Source organism: Erinaceus europaeus, chromosome 7 (assembly GCF_950295315.1).
Source record: "Erinaceus europaeus chromosome 7, mEriEur2.1, whole genome shotgun sequence".
Taxonomy (NCBI): domain Eukaryota; kingdom Metazoa; phylum Chordata; class Mammalia; order Eulipotyphla; family Erinaceidae; genus Erinaceus; species Erinaceus europaeus.
The window spans coordinates 13,758,281-13,771,702 of record NC_080168.1 but is presented as its reverse complement, the minus strand read 5'-3'; the positions used below and the strand labels follow the sequence as shown (position 1 = coordinate 13,771,702).

Genomic DNA, 13,422 nt, shown 5'->3' with positions numbered 1-13,422 from the left:
TTGTATTATGCTATCTTCTTTTTTTTTTTTCATCTCCAAAAGTTTATTAGCACGATTAAAAACATTTTCTTCTTTCTCAGCATTTAAGTTTCTCTCCTCTCTCACCTCTCCAGTCAGCTATCACTACCTGAAAGCTGTTTTGTTCTGATTAATTCCACCCAGTGAAAACCTAGTGCCCTCTCTGCCAAGCTCCACAGGAAGCTGACAAGGCTGCTCTGGAACTCCGACTTACTCCGGAACCATCTGCTCATTCTCCGATGGGCACTAGGACCTCCAGTGTCCTAACTGGAAGCCAGACAGACCCCGTGTCAGACTACCGAGTGCCCACCTGGCTGCCAAGACCAGTGCATCTTCCCATCAATCTGCTTCTTTGCAAAGAGCTCGTGGCCCACAGCTGGAGCGGACTGTTAGAGAGCTGGCCCATGGCCACGTGTGGGGAGGGTGTCCCCATGTGCCACCCCAGCCTACTGCCTCCTGGAGGAAAGCCCGCGGGAGACTGTCCTAGCACCAGGGAGCAGAAAGCAGGCCTTCCTGTGGCGTTGGGGAAGCTCTGCTGGGAGGGTGTCCACTCCTCTATCTGAAGGCAAAAGGCTGGAGCAGTGATTTACTGACAGCGAAGGAGTCTCAGTGGCAAAGTACATGACTCACATGTATAAAGGCCCTGGGTTCAAATCCTGACACCAGAAAACTTTTTTTTTTTTTACTAAGCTGCTGCCCAGGCACACCCCCCTACCCCCACTAAATCCATGAGGTGGCTGGTGGAAGGCAGTCAAACACAGTGTGGCCACCCAGAGATGAGTGACGGCTCCCCTCCTTGAGGGTGACCACTGGCTCCCAGCTTCCTGGAGCTTGCAAAGATCACCAGCTGCCTCGAGAAGTCGGAGCTGGATGGAATCTTGACTCGGTGACTGGGAAGCAGCGTGATGATGGTGGCGATGGGATGGGAGAGCCCTGGGCACCACCTGTGTCAGCACAAGGCTGCCTGCAAGGGAGCTGAGTGGCCATGAGCCAATCCCCCCACCCAACCAGAGGCAGTCTGGAGTCGTTATCACCGCACGGCCTCGGCACGACTAGAGAAATCCTGACGGGCCTCTTCAGCACCAGATGCCAGGGACATAGCTCAGTGGGGTGTGCGCCTGCCTGAGTGCAAGAGCCCTGGGGTCCACTCCTGACACCCCACTGGACAGCAGAGACAAGGGGAGTTCTGTGCACGATGGCATGGGGCCTGACACTCCTGTGCAGGATCCCTCGTTCAAATGCCGCACAGGTGGCTGGGGAACCAGCTCAGCAGGTAGAGTGCAGGGCCTGCATGCCTGAGGTTCTGTCAGGTTTGACCCCTGCCGTTGCTGCACACTCCAGAGGGGCTTCTGGCTTTGCTCTTGTTCACTCTTTAAAATAACTGGGCAGGTGGCCCAGCAGCAGGGCCTCTGGGAGGTGCTGGCAGGGGTTTCAGGTGCCGTGTGAGCAAGGCTGGTACACCTGAACCTGGGCTCATGGACGGACAGAGACACATAGCCGGCACATACCTGCCAGGACCTACAAATAAGCAGCTGCACGACAATCAAGGCAACAGCTAGTCTCTCCCCACTCCCGGGAGATGGAGACTCAAAACAACCACCAGGAGGCACAGAGCTTGAAAAGTGTATAAGACTTTTTGCTTTTAATTTACAATCATGTTCTTTTGGGCAACATAATTAAATAAACAGAAGACACGCCTGGCCTGTGGGCTTAAGCTCCCCTAGCCTCAGGCTCTCTGGACAGCAAGCCGGAAAGGGAGATGTGGGCAGGGGAGGGGCAGGGGGGAGACAGCGCTCGACACCTCCATCCGTGGCAGCACCGACACCCACCACTGTCCAGAGAACCAACGTGGAAGGACAAAAAGAAAAATATAAAAATTAAAAAATAAAGTGCAAATCAAGATGTGACAAAAATACTGGTGTCTCAGTCACACAAAGATCTTAAATGGAGGTCAACAGTGAAGATAAATGCTTAAAAAAAAAAGCCACAGGCCAGTATTCCCCAGCCTTGCTGACTACTCCAGAAAGCTGGAGCCAAAGCCCCATGCTCCGGGAGGGAAGGGGCTATTGCACACAAGGCAGAGGAACTCGGCGGACACGGCTTACGGCAATACATTCAAGGCCTCGAGTCCCTTGTTGCCAGCAGCTGTCATTCAGACACTCCTGGAAGGCTGTGGCCTATGTGCTCCTACCTCCTGGGAGCTGGGGGCGAGCGGGAACACACTCTGCTCCCACTTCTCCGGAAAAAAGTTTCTGAACCTCTTCTCCTACCTCACAAAACCCTCAACCGAAACAAGATCTCGGAGGCAAGTAGCTAAGAACTGTTGGGAAGAGAGGGGTTGGGGATCTGTGAGCAGTCCAGAAGCTGTCAGATGTGATGGCAAGTAGAGCGTGGCAGAAGGACCAGTGGGGGGGGGGGTGGTGCGTGACTGGGCCCCCAGGTCCCCAATCTCCACAGAAGCCAGGCTTGTGGATAGGTTCTGGGTTTCTGAATCCAATGATTAAAGCAAGTTCCCCAGAAGTGAGTCGAGGCCACAGTGCTTTGGAAGGAGGGGAGCAAGCACAGTGGAGAGCCAACACTTGAAGTGGGGGTGCCTTTGGCACTGCCATCCAGGCAGGGGCCAGTGGTGCCTGGTGGCCCCACTGAGGTATGGAAGACCAGAGCCAGTAGTAGTGTTTCCCACTTGAGTTGCCACAAACCCGACCTGCCAAGGTGCAGCGGGCAGGTGGCCTTTGGCGTCAGTTTTTCAGGCGTGAGATCCTATTCGAGGGCAGGCTCAAAGGCCCCTGGAGGCCAAGGCCAAACCGGCTACGCCGCTGCCCTGTAGGAGGGCGGCAGTGGGAAAGGTCAAGGCCACGCCCACACCTGGGCATCAGTAGTCGGACCACAGAACAGCTTTGCTTCCTTTGTCCACAGTGACCACGTTCGAGCCTGATGGGGACCAGGCCACCGCGTTGATGGAGGAGCTGCAGGGAGGAGGGGCACTTAGTGAGTGGGCCTAGGCTGTGGGCCTAGGCTGTGTGCCCCATCAGCCCCCAGCAGGTGAGTTAGAAAGCAAAGGCTACAGAGAAACCCTAGCTGGTCCCAGGAAGCAGTTCTGGCAAGAGAAGGAGGAGGCACTCTGGCCTGACAAGCCCTGAGGTAATTACGAGACCATGCAGGAAACCAGGGGTCAGGCCCTAGGCAGCTGACGGAACTGAGCCAAAAATGATGAAAATGGCTCAGTGGTGGCAGGTCAACCAACAGCAAAAGGCACCTAAGAGGTGGGGAGGTGGCTCAGTGGGCAGAGCACAGGGCTTGCAGGCACGAGGCCACGAGTCCCACCACTGGTGTTGCAAAGCTCGAACAGTGCTGCTTTCTCTTCATTGCAGGTGACGACCTTTTCATTCAGATGGAGACAGAGAAAGGAGACCACCACAGTACTGACACTTCCCCTAGGGCCACAGTGCTCCCCCCAGGGTGCTGGGTCCCAAGCCTGACAAGGCACACATCCTACCCAGTGAGCCATCTCCCCAACCCAAAGTAAATCTAAACCAGAAAGGGGAAATTGATTCAGAAAGGTGGGGGGGGGGGGGTGCAGAGAAGTGGGGTGAGGGACACTGCCCCCTGGGGCTGGCTCACCAGTGGTATTTGGACAGGACCTTCTCCACCTTCCCCGAGAGCACATTCCAGACATAGAGTGAGCCTTCCGCTGAGCCCGCTGCCACATAACTGCCGTCAGGGCTGGAGACGACAACAGACAGAAGTCACTTCCTTGGTCCCCACTTTTCCTGTTCATTTTCTGAGCTTAAATGCACGGCCACTCCTCTGGGTGGCAGGGTTCAGGACCTGGTATCCATGACCCCCCTGGGCATGCTGCCCCCACCCACCCTCAACCAGCAATCAAACTCAGGCACGGGGCATGGGCACTCCACTCCACACACCACAGCACTCTCATGCCATCAGAAAGGAAGGCCGGGAAGGTAGGCTGCAGACAGAGACTGAGACTGAGACATGATCTCTGGTAACCGACAGATTCACTGTGGGAAGCTCTCAGGCAGGGACGCTACAGGCTCAGCTCACTCACTCCCCAGTGACAGTGCTCTCGTTCCAACCTCAAGATGAGCCAAAGCAGGGTGCACACCACTACTGACCTGAACGTGACCCTCGTCCAGTCTGAGCCACACTTGAAGCCGGGAGCACTACAACAAAGAGAAGCGCATCATTCTGCGAGCTCCGGCCACTCAGGAGCAGAGCGGGGGGCCCCCACAGGCCCGGGCCGCTGGCTACCTGAAGGTTTGTCGCACAGCACTGAGGCGCAGGTCGATGATCTTCAGCAGGTCATCCCGGGAGCAGCTGAGGAGCTCGGTCCTCTCTGGGTTCAAGTCCAGGGCGGTGATCTTGCCCAGCAACTCCATCTCTCGGACGATGCTCTCCGATCTAGGGAAGGACAGGAAGTCTGAGGTTCCCAGTAGATGCTGGGGATCAAACGCTCTCTTCCACGAGGCTGCACCCACAGGCCCCCAGGATGTTCCCCTTTTAAGCAGGTCACCGTGCTATGGGGAAAGAGAACACAGCCAGAGTGCTCCACTATGCAGGGGCAGTAGGCTGCCAACCTGAATAAAGCTGAACTCAGTGGCCACTGCTGCTTCCTCATCAACAGGCCCTCATGGCAGTACCTCTGAGAACCAGAACTCTAAGAATGAATTTCCTTGAGCAAGGCCAGCAAAATAGCCGACCTGGGCAGTGTGATGCTTTGTTATGCATGTGGCCCAGCTTTGAGCCCAGCCCTCACTGCACTGCAGGAAGCTTTCAGTGCTGTGATGTGTCTGTCTCTATCTGAAGATATTCTGAAGCAATGAAGTTCCAGTGATGCCAAAGCAAGCAAGCAAACACCACCTTTGCTTAGACACCTAACCTACTGCCAATCAGCTTCAGATCAGGATGAGCTGCTGATCAGGGCTGACAAAGTGCCAAGCTGATTCTCTTTTTAGCCATACACCCTGACTCAAGCACCTGGGGGCCTAGGCCACTCTGGATGGACAAACACATAGTTTCTGGCCAGTTCTAGATCTGGAAGCAGAATTAGGGGGAAGTCACCGCCCTACCCCCACCACCCCCAAGTTTCTAGGTCTCCCCTGGCCCATCTGCACCTTGGGTATGTGTCAAGAACAGAATCCTGGGCAGGGCCTGCACCAGCACAGCCAGAGGAAAGACCAACTGGCCCCCAGATTCCCCCTGCCCTTTTGGCCACCCCAGCCTGTCCTACCACTCTAGTCTGGAACGTTCTTGATGGCTTTCCTGCAATGTGAGCCCCTCTTCCTGTTTGGAAACTAATCTTGAGAGGTGTTTTGTGATGTCCCTGGAAAAAGCTGCCTGTCTTTGCACACTCCCACTTCCAGCCAGCTCATTGCTGTTTCTTTCACAGCGAGAAGCACCTGGGAAATATGCAGTGATGCCAGGGGTGACCCCGTGGGTAAGGAATGTCAGACTGCTGGGATCAATGTACACTGAAGCTCCTACCTGCCTCTCCTGGAGATCTAAAACACACAAGCCATATGTGGAGCACGACCCTGCAGACCCTCCCCCAGAGCTCTCGGGCACTGTACCGGATGTCCCAGAAGCGGATTTTCTTGTCAAAGTGCCCACTCATCACACACTGCTCTGTGCACACAATGTCATTGCAGCTGGACCCTGCAAACACAGTCTTGATGCCTGGAGGGAAGAAGACAGCGGAAATCAAGCAGAGGCCAGAGTTCTGCACACAGCACTGCCACTGGCCCCTCTGCCACTGGCCCCTCACCCCAGGAGTCAGAGCCGCCCATTTCGATGAAGCTGCAGCCCCCCACAGCAGAAACTGGAAATGAAGTCAAGCACACACCACGTGGAAGCGGGCTGTCATGGACGACCCCCACCCCGGCCCCACAGAGTAGACAGAGACTAAATTTCCTCACAGACTTTGCTGCGCAGATCCCAGAGCTTGAGGGTCCGATCGTGACTTCCGGAAACGATCCGTGCGTTGTCCAGCAGGAACTTGGCTGACAGCACTTTGCCACTGTGGCCCGTGAGTGTGTGCTAGGAAAGAGAGAGACAACCGCCAGAGTGAGGGGGACACAGGGGGACCTGGAGAGCTGCTGGGGAGCTGGCTGGCTGCCCCCAATGCCTGAGACTGCAGGCAGAATTTACAGAAGGACTCTTTTGAACTCCCCTGAGGATTTATCAGATAGCCCTGCCTGAAATGTCAGATGCTAGCACCATCACAGGCCTTGGTAGAGGGGCCCTGGGACAGAGTAAGTCAGGGCAAGGCAACATTTTCATACTTAAATCACCTCAAGTCCCCGGAGGGACCTCCCTGCTACCTTTAAAAGACTTTTAAAATTACACCTGCTAACTTAAATTAGTAGGTTTCAAAACAACTCCCAGGATGAAACCCCAGAGTCTAGTGTTAACACGGAAACCAGCCTCTTTCTTGACATCCCGCATGCAAACTTAGTCCCGTGAACATAATAGGTGGGAGAAGTCTGCGAGATTCTCAGCTACATCTACTCCACACTGAGATCTCTCTTAAGTGTGTGAGTGTGTGATGCTAGGGTCTCATGTGTGTGCTATTTTACCAGTCCCAGGTGAAGTGTCTTTCGATCTTTTCAGACAGACACACAGAGAGGGAGAGACTATGACACGAGTTGCCATGGCGTTCCCATATGGTCCTGGGCTCAAACCCGGGGTGCACAGATGATCAGTTATGCACCCTACCAGGTGAGCTTCCTTCTGGCCCCTGTGAAATCTCACAGCTGTTGCCAGCCAAGTGGTAGCTGTGCTGAAAACTTCCCACCAGTCCTGACAAGAACAAGAACGCTCCAACAACACGGCTGATACTGAAGTCCAGAAAGTATGATTCTGCTCGGTACAAGGAATTCCTTCTAAAGGAATCATGAGGAAAGACACCTCTCATGCTCACCAACAGCAAGAGGCCTGTCCATGAACAGAGACAGAGAGGCTGGGGGGGGGGGGAGACCACAGCACCAGAGCTTCCTTCAGTGCCGTGGGGGCCAGGCTCGAACCTGGGTCATATGCACAACAAAGCAGTGCACTGTCCAGGCCTACTTCGCAGGCCCTGGACTGGGCTTTGGCAGTGAGGTGGCTGTCCGTTAGAGACCCATCCCTTCCTCTCGGAGAGCTCTGTCTCAGCAGGGCTCACCTTGCACTTTATTACATTAGTTTCCTTTTTAAAAATAAAATCCCGGGAGTCAGGCGGTAGCGCAGCAGGTTAAGTGCAAGTGGCGCGATGCACAAGGACCGGCCTAAGGATCGATGTTCAAGCCCCTGGCTCCCCACCTAGAGAGGAGTCGCTTCACAGGTGGTGAAGGTCTGCAGGTGCCTATCTTTCTCTCCCCGTCTTCCTTTCCTCTCTCCATTTCTCTCAGTCCTATCCAATGACGACGACATCAATAATAATAACTACAACAATAAAAAAACAAGGGCAACAAAAGGGAAAATAATTAAATATTAAAAAAAACAAAAAAAATCCCTTTTATTTACTTTTTCTGGTCACGGCTAGAGTTTCATCCCTCTGGCTGACTTTTCAGACAGAGAGAGGGGAAAAGATACCACAGCACTTAAGCCTCCGCCACTATGGTGGGCACCGGGCTTGAACTTGGTGCTGCTCACACAGGACAGTAGGTGCACTGTCCAGGGGGCAACATGCTACCTATCTCAGCTTGCTTCCAAAAGGCCAGGTTCTGTTCCTCTTGTTCTGAGGAAACTAACTGGATCAGCCTGATGTCGACTCCCACCTTCCCAAGATCTCAATCATGGGAGGAGGGCTCCCCAAGCTCAAACTAAGTGGACAGACTCAGAAGCTTTTCCATCCACAAGTTGTTTCTGACATTTATTTTCATCATAATACTAGTTTTTTTTTAATCTCCTCTTATTTAAACTACTTATTTATTTATTGCAGACAGAAATTGAGAGGAAAACGGGAGGAAGAGAGACACCTGCAGACCTGCTTCACCACTTGTAAGGCTTCCCCTACAGGTGGGGCATGGGGGTTTGAACCTGGGTCCCTGTTCACTGTACGTGTGCACGGCCCCTTTTCTTCTTCTTCTAAGCAGGGAAGCAGAATTTATACTATCGCTTGAGCCTCTAGGAGAGGCTTCCAGTGAGTTCTTTGGGGCTGTACTCTGCTCCCCATGGCACACCTGACACCCCAAGCCACTGACCCCGGGAAAATGCAAAGGAAGTTTCTGCAACAGAAACCACCTTCAGAAAGGCAGCTGACCATGGCCACATCACATCACCAGAGGATAAGCAGTGAGCAGGGGGGCTTTTTAATGACCTTTCACAATTTTTTTTTTTTTACTTTAATGGCTTACAGTCAATAGTAAAATATAGTAGTTTGTACACGTGTGACATTTCTCAGTTTCCTTTTAGAATTTTTAAAGAATCTAATAAAATGTCCCTGTTAGAGGCTAGGAGAAAGTTCACCCAGCAGAGCAAGCGCCTTACATATGGGGGCACTGGGCACTGGGCTTGAACCCTGACACATAGTAGTGCGGGACAAGCTCCACAAATGAAGCGGTGGTAGGGTCTTTCTGTCTGATGCAATAAAAAAGTACCATAAAGGGAATCAAAAAGGAGAAAAAAGAAAAGAAACTAAACACCCTACCACATTAAGAACTGATTTATTTTATTTTTATTTTATTTATTTATTCCCTTTTGTTGCCCTTGTTTTATTGTTGTAGTTATTATTGATGTTGTTGTGGGATAGGACAGAGAGAAATGGAGAGAGGAGGGGAAGACAGAGAGGGGGAGAGAAAGACAGACACCTGCAGACCTGCTTCACCACCTGTGAAGGGACCTGCCTGCAGGTGGGGAGCCGGGCGCTCGAACCGGGATCCTGACGCCAGTCCTTGAACTTAGCGCCACCTGCGCTTAACCCGCTGCGCTACAGCCCGACTCCCCAGAACTGATTTATTTTAACCAGTGTACTGCTCACCTCTGGCTTATGGTAGTGCTGGTAACTGTACCCAGGACACTGGAGCCTCAGGCATGAGTCTTTTGCAGAACCATTACGCTGTCTTTCCAGCCCTCCCCATAAGGATCTTAAATCTCAAAATGAGTGCTGGGGTTGGGCAGTGGGGCACCCGGTTGAGTACACACACTACCATATACAAGGACCTGGGTTCAAACCCATGACTCCACCTGCAGGGGAAGCTCCAAGAGCTGTGACTCAGAGATGCACCTCCCCTCCTCCCCACATCCCCTCTAATTTCTCTCTGTCCCATCAAAGAGACCAGGAGTCCATGGCATCACAAGTCCCAGTAACAACTGTGAGCATTTTTATCAAATCAGACACCACTTTGCCCAACAGCAGCCCCGCCCAGGGTGTGAACGTCGCCCGTGTCCCCAAGAGTCCCTAGAACCCCAGGGCCTGCAAGAAACAGACTTTGTGCTGAGAACAAACCCTCACTTGCCCAAATACCTTAGCTCTTTAGAAGAGGAAGTGTGAGGGCTTCCTACCGCAAACAGTTTGACACAGAAACTTGAGCAGAGTAAAAGCGTAAAATGAAAGTCTCAATCTTCTCAAGGAGAAAAGGGGGAAAAGGAAAGAAAAAAGTCAGGCAAGACTTTCTGGAACACACACAGTCCACCAGGCCACAATTTCCTCATGTATGTACCCTGATAACCACGAGAAGTTTGCAGATCACACCACTGTTCTTCACTGGGTCTTACCCGTAACCGATAGTCATCCACAGTCCAGATTCGGCTTGCGAAGTCATTTGAAGCTGCTAAGAGGTAAGACCCCTGCAGAAGAAAAACAGGAGAAAAAGATTTCTGCTGTTTACATTAACATAAACTCTTTAATAGCCAAACCAAGAAGGTAGAGATGCTGAAAACACAGGTTTGCTCCTAACCTTGCCGAATCTCATTTGAATGCCACAGATGCTACTGGCCTAAGAGGGAGCCCCAAATAACAACCCCCAGCCCCCAATGACAGCAAATTCAACTCTCTGGAAACAGCCCAAACCCCAGTGCCTGGCACTCCTCTTGCCTCGCTTCCCAGCTATCTGCCTGGAGACCCGCTCTTCTCTGGTTCAGTTTACAATCTTAACAGACCAGGCACCTGCCCTGGCCCTGTGTGTGCTTTATCAAGCCTAGAAATTCTGATGGCTGGTTCCAGAAGACCTGTCTCCCCAGCCGTCTTCGCTATGGTTAGCAATCTTGAATTTTCCAACCTCTTAACTCCAAAGTGAATTCAAGGGGGAGTTACCAAGACGCCCCGAAGAGCAGTTTCCTTTCTGTAGAACACTGAGGGTCCAGCAGGAACATAGGGACAGCTTGTTGGCCTAGGTAAGAATGACCCCGGGAAGGAAAACATTGCCCTTCCCTCACAGCTGGCTCTTGCCTCCACCCTGGACAGAGTCAGCCCTACCCAAACGTTCCTGTCTCTTCCACTGCCTACACTGGCCCTTCTTGGCCTTCTTGACCTGACCATCAATTACCTCAGCAACTGCCCTCTCAGAATGGCTCCGTCAGCAGTTTTTCTATTCCATTTTCACCACCCTCGCCTCAGTCTCCATCAGAACCTTAGAACTGGGGGCTGGGCGGTAGCGCAGTGGGTTAAGTACACATGGTGCAAAGCACAAGGACTGGCATAAAGGTGACAGATACCTGAAGGTGGGGGCAGCTACACAATGGCTCGCCCGCAGGACAGTGTATTGGAACACTCAAGACATGGCTGTTCGAGAGAACTGAGTCATTTTCTCATAAGCCCAGGCCCTAGGGATGCTGGCTTGCAGATGAACTGATTCCACCTGCATCCTTCTCATGTGGGACAGAGGCCAGATAAGTAATTTAGTCGTTTTCAAGAGCCAGATGCCTGAAATGTCCTCCGAAACCCAACATACTCACAGCACTGTCAAACTCAATGCTCGTGATGCCCGCGTTGCTGCCGGAGAGGGAGCCCTTGAGTTCACATTTCTCTGGATAAAGATATGAGGAAGACAGAGTGGTCAGACCCACGAGTTACAATGGTACCCATGGAATATGACGGGAGCCAGTCACATCCTCAAAACCACCACCCTGCAGGATGAAGGCTGAAGAACAAGGTCAGAGACAAAAGCAGCTGCTAGTCAGCTTCCAAGCTGGACCATGGCGCCAGGCCAGCAGGCCCTGTGTTCCCACACGGCTCCTTTCAACACGCTTGAGCCATCTGTTCCCCAAGCAAGCAGGAAGAGCTGGAATTTAAGCAACATGTCTGGTAACCTAGAAAGAAGGTATTTATTTACTTGGTTCTGTTATTTCTCATAGAACTTTCTAACTTACATATAAATAAAGCAGTTTTTTAAAGTTATGCCCAACCTTCTCTAACTTTGGTGCTGGGTGCAAAACTAACTATACCCTGTAATCATATGCATGTGGTTTTTCTCCTTACTGAAGGATAATGGATCAGTTTATAATCATGTAAACTACGATTAAATCACTAATAAAAATATAATGTTATGTACAAGGCGACTTCTGGAATAGGTGAGGTTAAGGGATTCTGGGCTGGGGTAATAGCTCATTTGGATTGTGAACAGTTTTGCCACATGCAAGACCTAGGTTCGAGCCCAGCCCCCACAGCAATGAAGTCTGTGGTTTTTTTGTTTGTTTTGTTTTTTACTTTTTTCCTCTTTACCTAAAAAAATAATAGTAAGTTTTTGTTTTTGTTTACCTGTACTGTTCTAGCCTATTAACTTCACTAGTCAATTTATTTAAAAAGCAAACAGCTATGCTTAACTTACAGATCACTAAACCACTGCCTGGAGTTTCTGGAGTCTTGCACTTAGTGTATCTCCATGAGCCTCAAATGCTGGCAGGCCTAGCTCCTAGCCTTCACTAGGCTTCAGGAGCCCAAGACTGACCAGCAATCGTTAACTAAGGCCTTCAGTGAGATGCAATCACAGAAAACCATTATTGCAAGTACCAAGAGTTCTCTTTGGCTAATGTCCCAACACTATTTGCCTCACAGTGTGCTAAAGTGTGATGGATGGTCAACAAATGCTATTCTGAATGAGGTTAATTTCAAAGGGTCAAAGGCCTCTTAAAATCCTTTTAAAAAATCTAGTTAATTTTGTTATAGATCTTTTTTTAAAAACCTTTTGTTTACTTATTATTGCCCCCCCTGTTGAAACTCTTCTATCAAGACTCTACCAGAGGAGGTGCAGTCAATGGCAACTTTTAAATCAATTTCCAGCAGTCTCTCTTTTTTTTTTCTTTCCCTCCAGGGTTATTGCTGGGCTCGGTGCCTGCACCATGAATCCACCGCTCCTGGAGGCCATTTTTCCCCCTTTTTGTTGCCCTAGTTGTTGCAGCCTCGTTGCGGTTATTATTGCCATTGTTGACGTTGCTTTGTTGTTGGATAGGACAGAGAGAAACGGAGAGAGGAGGGGAAGACAGAGGGGGAGAGAAAGATAGACACCTACAGACCTGCTTCACCGGCCGTGAAGCGATTACCCTGCAGGTGGGGAGCCGGGGGCTCGAACTGGGATCCTTACGCCGGTCCCTGCGCTTTGCGCCACGTGCGCTTAACCCACTGCGCCACCGCCCGACCCCCGCAGAGTCTCTTTTTTGATGAGACAAATAAGAACAGGTATTCCAATTGCATGGAAAGTGTCATTTTTCTGGTATCTTTAACAGGGTAAAAAACAGGACACCTGGATTAATTCAGAAAAGACCTCTAGGATGTGGTTCCAAGATCCAGTAAATATGAGCCATGGGGAGAGAAAACAGCAGGATGACTAAGTCTTTCTGTGGCAGAAAAATGGTGCAGTAAGTCAGACCATGACGGAGACTGCTTCCCCGAACTACAGAAGTGCATCTAAGCATGTTAATTGCTTAGGTTCATTTAGCGGCTATCTCCTATCCAGCAACACTGCTAGTACAGTTCTGCAGAAGATTTTCATACCCGAGGCTCTGAGGCTCCAGGTTCAATAGTGGGCACCGTCCTAAGCCAGGGCTGAGCAGCACTCAGTTCTCTCTCCTCACATCAATTATACACATTATACATATACATTGCAGTGGTGACCAGGGAGGTGGCTCAGTGAAGAGCCCCATCTGCTTTGTACATCTGAGGTGCTGGGCTTGATCCTCCCCAGGCTGCAGCAAGAAAGAGCAATGAAGACACAATGAGAACTCCATGGAAGGCAGAGCAGTGCTTTGCTCTCCTCCTCCTTTACCTCACTCAGGGGCCAAGGAGGCAGCTCAGTGGTAGAGTGCATGTGTGTGGGGCTCTAGGTCTGACCTCAGGCACCACACAAAAGCAAAGGGGAAGAAACAAACACCTCTAGGGGCCGGAGACAGTCTGCTGGCAGGAGTGTGACCATGTTCACGCCCAGGACCAGTCAGGAGGTCATAAGAGGTATGAGAAGAAGAGAAGGTCTGGGG

The 13,422-nt window shown here is 51.3% G+C and overlaps 1 protein-coding gene across 4 annotated transcripts in view; it reads right to left on the bottom strand.

Moving 5' to 3' along the window:
* Window positions 1-1,633: 1,633 nt before the first annotated feature.
* The window catches only part of ATG16L1 (autophagy related 16 like 1), a 31,674-nt gene continuing 19,885 nt past the window's right edge, over window positions 1,634-13,422 (bottom strand). For all 4 annotated transcript variants that reach the window (XM_016186898.2, XM_007519610.3, XM_016186900.2 and 1 more), the window contains 8 exons: window positions 10,909-10,979; window positions 9,730-9,801; window positions 5,952-6,072; window positions 5,607-5,712; window positions 4,288-4,437; window positions 4,152-4,199; window positions 3,640-3,741; window positions 1,634-2,984 (listed from right to left, as the gene is read on the bottom strand). In XM_016186898.2, coding sequence (XP_016042384.1) covers window positions 2,891-2,984; window positions 3,640-3,741; window positions 4,152-4,199; window positions 4,288-4,437; window positions 5,607-5,712; window positions 5,952-6,072; window positions 9,730-9,801; window positions 10,909-10,979 — 764 coding nt within the window. In that variant the 3' untranslated portion in view covers window positions 1,634-2,890. The remainder of the gene's footprint in view (window positions 2,985-3,639; window positions 3,742-4,151; window positions 4,200-4,287; window positions 4,438-5,606; window positions 5,713-5,951; window positions 6,073-9,729; window positions 9,802-10,908; window positions 10,980-13,422) is intronic.